Consider the following 7,928-nt stretch of genomic DNA (forward strand, 5'->3'; position numbering starts at 1 on the left):
ATTGTCGTAAAACATTTTGCAGTTTGACGATTCAAGTTCATAATTACTTTCATTACTTTAATACTGTTCTAAGGTTAAATATGTTAGCTACTATAAAAACCTCCTTACCTACGCCAAAAAATAAAACAAATCTCTAGGCAAGTTATTATGAGACATGCAGATTTATTTGAAAACAGTAAGGTACCATGCAAATACAATGAAACATAGTAAGTTATCTTTAATTTCTCAAAGATTTTCTATTTTCCAAAGCTGCTCCCAAATTTGGAATATTAACAGCATTAGCATCCCAACAGGTTTATACAACTTTTATTTGATAATTCCATTCATGTATGAATAAGATCTGTGACTTAAAATATATCATCACTCTCAAAATAAAGTATATAGTGAAGAAACATGACAACATTATCTTATTTGTTCTTACTCCTACTTTTAAAACCTCAAAATCTTTATAGACAGGTACTAACATTATGTAGCTGAAGAACTCATAAGTAATGAGTTTATGAAGTTGGAGATTATAAGAAAATAATGGATGCTATATACTCAGCTACCTGCATACACTTGGCAATGAGAAATACAACGTTTTAATTAAATTTCAAAAAAAAAAACCCTAAGTTAGATGTGACTCATCTAATCTTTGTTACTATAGATGAAACACTATGTTTTCTTGAATTGCAAACATTTTCATTATTGAACTTTCGATGCACCAGGTAAATAGTAAATCACAGCAGGGGGAGTAATTGTTTTGAAAATACTGTTGAAAATAAAAAGGAAATTTTAAAACAAGCTGCTTGTACCTCTTAATGGAAATTTAAAATCCTGTCAGGATCTGAGCTTTAATTATAAGCTGGCTGAAATACGAAAGTGTTCATGTAGACCTCAGGATAACTCTACAGCCATACAAATATGATGTTAGCACCAGACGTGTTTGATGTTATAAATCACACATTGTTAAGACAAGGGCTATAATACAGCACTATTGATTTACAATAACAGGACTCAAAGAACGTCATTCAAGATGAACACTAAGATCTCAGTGTTCTGCCCTCTCTAGAGCTGGCAGGCTGAATTATATAAGTGCCACACAATTTTTATTTGATTTCATGTCTCAAATTCTGCATTCTGTTATATTAAATACCTGAAATGGTTGGGTATGAATCAATCTATGATATTACCATCACTGTATGAATTTTTCATGGAATTAAAACTTAGAGAGGTATATTACTCTCATTTTTCAAGTAGGGCTCAAAGAGGTTGTGTAGGGGTTAACAACTGACTTTGGAGTTCTGCAATCTTGGATTACAAAACACTAACTCTGGGACTTTTCCCAATTTAACATCTCTAAATCTCCTTTTCCTTGTCTACAGAATGGAAATGGTAACAACGCCACCTTCTTGGGATTGTTATGCATTTACTGTAGCTGTAGAGTTTGGTGCTCAGTGAATGGGAGACACATTTTAGGTATTATTAGTATTATTAAGTAACCCCAAAGATTCTTCAGTCACATTGTCGTAGAGCAAAAATAATTCGGAAGCCCTGATTTTTGGCTCAGGTCTCTTTCTCCTAACACAGACAACTTCCAGCACTTCATTTCCTTAAATCTTAGATAATACATTAACTCAAGATGTTTGCCCACTCCCCCAGTCTACATTTTAGCTCCATGAAGAGAGTGCTCAAGTTAATTTCTAAAAAACATCTGGAAAGAAATGTGAAGAAATTGCAGCAAACCCTGCACATGCTGTGTTGCATCAATCTACATAATTTGAAATGACCCATATTTGCCTTTCATGCTTAGAGACCAGAGTAGTGTGACTGAATTATCCAGCATAGGCCAACGAGTGGCACGACAACCCAGAAGGAGGGAGACCTTTCCAGTCGGTTTTAGAAAACATCATGAACCAGAATTCAGTGGTCACCTGAAAGGCACATTTAACAGACCAGCTAGCAAATAGACTCAGCAGAACACAGACGATTTCCCCATCACATTCCGGGAACACCGCAGGATTAGCATAGAACAGCGCCAGCTCTATGGTCCTTAGTTACACCTACAGAATGTCAGATGTTCTCCATCAGTTCAAGGTTCCAGAATTAAAGACACTCCAATGCTCAGGAACCACGCATCACTCGTTTGAAATCACAGACCACCTTGGGCTAAACCACCCATCAACACAATCTCCAGAAACACATGAGGTGGACAAGCCTGACTGTAAGGAGGACTGATCTGGAATTGGGCATTTCACATAGGGTGACACTACTTTGGAGGCTGCAGGTGTCCTGTGACCCAAATTCATACACACAATAAAACGTCTCCCAAGATGCAAGAGGTCAAAAGGTACACAACCCTGTGCTTTCTTCTAATTTGGTCCTCCAGGTACCCAATGGAAACGTAAAAAGAGGCACTAGACGGCCAAGAAGACGATCAGATTCAGGAGCTCTGGCTTACACTCAGCCTCCCAACCCCACCCTAAATGTCAAAGTGATTTCCTTGGAGAGAGACTTCATATAACTCAATAGCTTCTTATCCTGCCCTCAAAACGCGTGCATCTCTCCCTCTCTCTCTTTTTTTAAGTATTTATTTTAAAAAAAAGAAAAAAGAAGAAGAAGAAAGGAAACGAAAAGGAAACAGGAAGCTGTCCCGCTGTGTTTCTTTATCCCAACAACTTCGCCAGGTTTCCCCCGAAGAGGGAGCACGCCTCGCATACACCCAGTGGGAGACAGACAGCAGGACGTCCTTCCCGGGTGGCCCAGCCCTCGACTCTGGTAAGAACCAGGCTGACCTCGCCCCCCAAGACTCGGCCTCCCTTGACCCTTGGTTCTCAGCAGTGAGCTGTGACCTGAGACCCTCAAGCTCCGCGCTCTTCACTCTGGCCCCGCAACCTCACATCTCTTCTCGGTGGCACCGAGAAGAGGCAGGGGGTGTGGACCGATGGTGCGGGATACCGGCGAGGTGGTCCAAGGTCTGGGCGGTGCGAATGTCCATTCCGTGCCCCCCATGTGAGCCCCAGCCCCTCGCGCCTGGTATCCCACAGGGGCGCAACCCTAGCTCTTTGCCCCCTGCCCCAACCAACTCCGCCACCTGAATCGAGACACCTCTTTTTGCACTCAACTTACCGCGGCTGTGCTGAGCTCTCGGCGCCCCCAGGAGCTTTTCTCTCCTTCCTCCCACCGAGCTCTTCATTCTCCTGCTGGCGGCCGCCCGGCGCCCTGGCCCTGGCATCCGGGAGGAGCAGCCGCCGGGGCTGGCTGTCCCAGGAGACGCACGGCTGCCCTCCCGCAGCTTCAAAGGCGGTGGTCGCCGCGAGCCCTGAGCCACGGCCAAGGAGAACGGTCCCCGTTGCGCAGCGCGTGCTGTCCCTCCCGCACGGGCTGGACGTGGCAGCCAGCGCTCCTCTGCCTCCGCCGCGCTCGCGGCGCTCCGCACAAGTCCGGAGCCCGCGTCAGCCCAGGTGCACCAGGCTGGGGAGAGGTGCGAGCCCACGCGGAGGGAGGGGCCCGCGGCCTGAGGGTGCCGGGAGAGAGAGAGACTGATGACAAGGAAAAAAGAAACCTGGAGACTAGAGGCGAGGAACTAGCTTTAATGGAGTGATTGGGTCGTGGGTGTTAAGGGGAAACACGGGGAGGCGAAATGCTTCTAGAAACTAGAGATACTGGAAATGAGCTTGAGTGAGCTGATTTGAGTGAGCTGCTTTTTGAGTGAGGCTCGAAAAGGGGCTTTCCTTTTGTGCTTAGCTCCTTTATCCTCCCGGCTTGGGTGCAGTACCTGACAACAACTTCCCCCACACTCTCAACTCTCATATTTAACTATAAATAACGCTAACCTCAATAATCTTAGACAGCAGATGCAACGAAATCTGGTGAAGCTACTGCAAGTATACAGGGGAGTCCCACATCCACAAATCCCACATGCCAATTCCTCTGGAGGGACCCATATCCTGCTGAGATTTCTGTCCCCTTACCTGTCTCCTTTCTCTCTCACAAGCACACGCGCGCACACACTACAGTACCCTAGGGATGAAATACCTTTTGTTGCTCTACTCTAGGACCTAAAGTGGGTGTTTCTCAAACTTTACTTTGCACAAGAATAACCTTGGGATTTTATTACAGTTCTGATTGCGATCCAATAGGTCTGGAGTGGAGCCTGATATTCTGTATTTTTAATGGTGTGGCAGAGGCTGCTGATTCAAGAACCACATTTTGAGTTACAAAACACAAATGAACAAAATAAACCTGCTTTCTAATGTCAGCTGAGCCGTTATTTGTAAGATAATCTGAAATAACAAAACAAGCCCTGTTTTCATGGGGTTTCATGATGCTATGGAGACCAAATAACTTATGAACATAGTGCCAAAGGATAAAATACCCTACAGGCAAGCTTCTCATTATTGTTATTAATAATTGCTCCTGATAAAATCATTATGAATACTAATGCTGATAACAGGGTAGAGAGATTTTGGTAATTCACCACTCTACATATTCTCAAGAGAAGCTCTGAAAAACAATCCACAGTGACCACTCCACAAACACACCCGCATTTAGAAAGAAAATGTAAGTAATATCCTCTAAGGGGCAGTCTGTTCCTCCCAGGAGGCCATCGTTGAATTTTCCAGACATGCAGCACTATTCAAGTGTGCTTTAACAAGTAGCCAAATCACTTATTAACCCACAGATAAACAAGAAGAGCAAATGCCAAGAACAAAAATGTAAAGACAGAAATATAGTCAATGCACCAAAAGATCTGTTGTGCTTTGAATTAGCATGACTGATAAGTTAGTTTGACCCTTTCTCTTTTTCCATGTGTTCATCTGGATGTAAACACCCATCCTTCTATTTCAAGTCAGTAAGTACTTACTAAGCCTAATTTACTATGGTAAAGGCCTTTCCTAGGAGTGAAAAAAAAACTGGACCTGCTCCTGCTTTGAAGGAGAAATTTGACAACATACCAATAAGTGCCATATTGGCCAGACTATGGTGCCGGAAGAGAACCCCAAACACATTAGCAAAGTTCAAAAGGCAGTGAAGTCTGGAGATACTTCATTGAAGGGAGGTCATTTGACAGAGGACTTAAAATATGATATGATTTTGTCTGACAGAGATAAAAAGGAAGGGAGTAGTCTACCCTTCTACCCAGAGCATAAAGTGCATGGAGGAAGGTAGAAGAAATGATTTGGAAGATGTTAAGTGGGGCTCTAATTGCTAGCCTGGGCAATTTGTACTTCACTCCAGAAATGCTGAGCAGGGGACCTCCATGACCAGGAATGTACCAAAAAGATTAATCTGATATAACAAGTTGATAAGATGATCTAGAACCAGAAAGTAGCAGAGCTGTAGAAAGCATTTAGGAGGCCGTGGAAGCACTAGGTAAAAGATCATGAAGGTAAGAACAGTGATAGCAGCTGTGGAGAATGAAATACAAGGATGTTTAAAAAGAAACATTGCTGAGATGTAACTAACAACATGTAGCAATTATGTGAAGACACATTTATTAAAGATATCTCTAACTTACTGTCCCTGGAGAACTAGAAAAATAATGACATTAGGAGTTGAGAACCCAAGAAGGGAACTTACAGTTGTTCAGTTTTATTTTAATGTTTGTTTAGGAAAGGTTGTGAGATAATGAGTTCTCTTTAGGCAGCTATAGTTAAAGGTCTGTGGGAGATGTTCAGGTGGAGATCCTTATACAGCTAGAAATTCAAGCTTTGCTCTATGGACATGGGTTCTGCATTAGAGCCTGTATTAGCTCTTGTGTTTTAAAGTTCTGGACATGTATATGGAGTTCAACTGTTTGGAGAATGTGAGGTTTATGAGATAAAATATAGAAAGCAACAAAAGTACTCAGAACAAAAGCTTAGAGCTATATGACATCCCTGTTTCTCAGTATTCTCTTCTGTAAAATGTGAAAAATAGTACCCTCCACATAAAGTGATTATAAGGATGAAAAATAACGTACTGATTTTTCATTGCCATTTATATTTTCTACACTAATCTGCTCAGTCTGAGAGGGCAAGGACCATGCGTATCCTCCGAACTGTTACAGCCCCAGCACCTGACTGAGTGCTTGGCAGATAATAGGCTCTAAAAATGTTCCTGAATATTTTAATAATTAATGAGTAAGTTAATTATTAGATAAAAAGAAAGGACACGAAAGCACTACCAAAAAGATGGGCAAAGATAGATTTCATCGGTTCTATTATTTCAATGTCATAGAAACTAAGGGAAAATTTTGCTCTAGAGATGGTCAGGTGGGCACAGAGAGATTAAAGAGAAAACACGGATACACGTTGAGAAAATGTTTTTGTTGTGAAAAGGGACCTGGTTTAAGTGTTAATTGATTGCATTTGAGAAAATAGCTGCACTAAAGAGGCATCACAATTATGAGTGGCAAAGGAATTCAAGGAAAAATGTGAGATTATTCTTTAAAGAAATTTGACTATAAACTGAAGGTGAAAGAGAGAGAATGAGGGTAGATGGCTAATAGCAGACTTAAGAAAAGGCTGTTCCTCTTTAGTAAAGGGAAAGTCCAGACATATTTTGCTGATTGGGCTAAGGGGTCAAAAGTGAGGGAAAGAAGTTCCAGGTGAGAGAAGGGGAGAATCGATTGAGCAATATCTGAAAAGAAAAACAGAACTAGTGAACCAAGAGTGTAAGCAATCAATCTTAGCAAAGAAAAGGGTCACCTGTTTTTTAGAAACAAGAACAAAGGAATAGAAATGAGAGATACTGAGATCCTAAAGTGGGTTGAAAGTAAGTGGAAAATTATATATTATTTTCCCGGAGTATCTCCAGGAAAACAGAGATGAGGACTTCTATTGATATCTGTTGGTCAACAAGAAATAGCATTGTAAGCTAAAAAGAAAATGTGGGAAGTATTTGGAACAAGTTCTAAGAGATAGTGAATCAACAAAAGGCAAAGAACAATCACTAAGTCACATGGGAACCTGCTTCGGGGCAAAAATATACATTTATTATAAAAAAGACTATCAGCATTGTATTACTCTCCCAGTAATAGTGAAGACGTAGATACAGAAATAAAATATACGGCATGGTCTACCTAGGATTAGTAAGCAACAAGGTAGAAATTACGGGGCCATGAAGCAAGTGAGAGATTACATAGAATAGAAATTGAAAGTATGAAGTCTTGAAATGTTTAAACCTGGAGTTGAGTGGAAATTGTACATGCTTTATAATCAGAGAGATCGGAGCTTATCAGAAGGCACCAGAATCACCCGAGGGACTGTGAAAATACAGATTTCTGGGCCCTACCTCTAGAATTACCAATATATCAGATATGGGTTGGAACTCTAGAAGTTGTGTTTCTCACAATTCCTAGTGATGCTGCTGCTGCAGCTGGCCAGGAAACCACACTTTGAGAACCAGTGTTGTAAAGCATTTAGCATATTGCCTGGTACATAGCAAGTACTAAATGCATGGTGGCTAGTAGTGAGGTCTGGTAGTTAGCTCATGTTAGGGGAGCTGAAGATAAGGTTCAAGTTCAAAAATATATAGATGAAGTTTGAAGATGAGTAATGGACAAGGAACATTAGAAGACGCTGAGAATTTGAAGGTCATTAAAATGAAGATTGTATTTCATGTGAGGAAATTTACGGGAAAAAAAATTCCATATCAGGAGGTTTTGGTGGGGAAGAGAATTCAAGAATTCAGAATCATGGAGATCAATTTTATGTCTAGTCTAACATATTCCAAAAGGGAGACTTATAACAAAATCCTAAGCCCATAACAACAAGACAAAATCATAGCAGGAAAGTGTTGGTCAAGAGAGGAGCATTTGACATGTCAGCAGAGGGAGTCAACACCATTGCTGTAACATACAGCCAGTCTGTAGGCCTTGGAAGCCAGGAGAAGCAAGTGTCAAGTGCTGTTATGTAACTATCATTGTCTGAGGTGAAGCTTTATAAATCCCAGTCTCTTGAGTG

The 7,928-nt window shown here is 41.4% G+C and overlaps 1 protein-coding gene across 1 annotated transcript in view; it reads right to left on the reverse strand.

The window, feature by feature from the left end:
- Positions 1–3,792, reverse strand: part of LOC108519869 (uncharacterized) — a gene marked incomplete at its 3' end in the record, with an annotated part of 724,835 nt that extends 721,043 nt beyond the window's left edge. The window contains exons 1-2 of the mRNA XM_017859146.1: positions 3,758–3,792; positions 3,109–3,521 (exon numbers count right to left, since the gene is read on the reverse strand). Of these exons, the coding sequence (XP_017714635.1) occupies positions 3,109–3,521; positions 3,758–3,792 (448 nt within the window). The remainder of the gene's footprint in view (positions 1–3,108; positions 3,522–3,757) is intronic.
- Between the last annotated feature and the right edge of the window lie 4,136 nt (positions 3,793–7,928).

The sequence above is a fragment of the Rhinopithecus bieti genome, unplaced genomic scaffold (genome assembly GCF_001698545.2).
Source record: "Rhinopithecus bieti isolate Rb0 unplaced genomic scaffold, ASM169854v2 scaffold_48680, whole genome shotgun sequence".
NCBI lineage: Eukaryota > Metazoa > Chordata > Mammalia > Primates > Cercopithecidae > Rhinopithecus > Rhinopithecus bieti.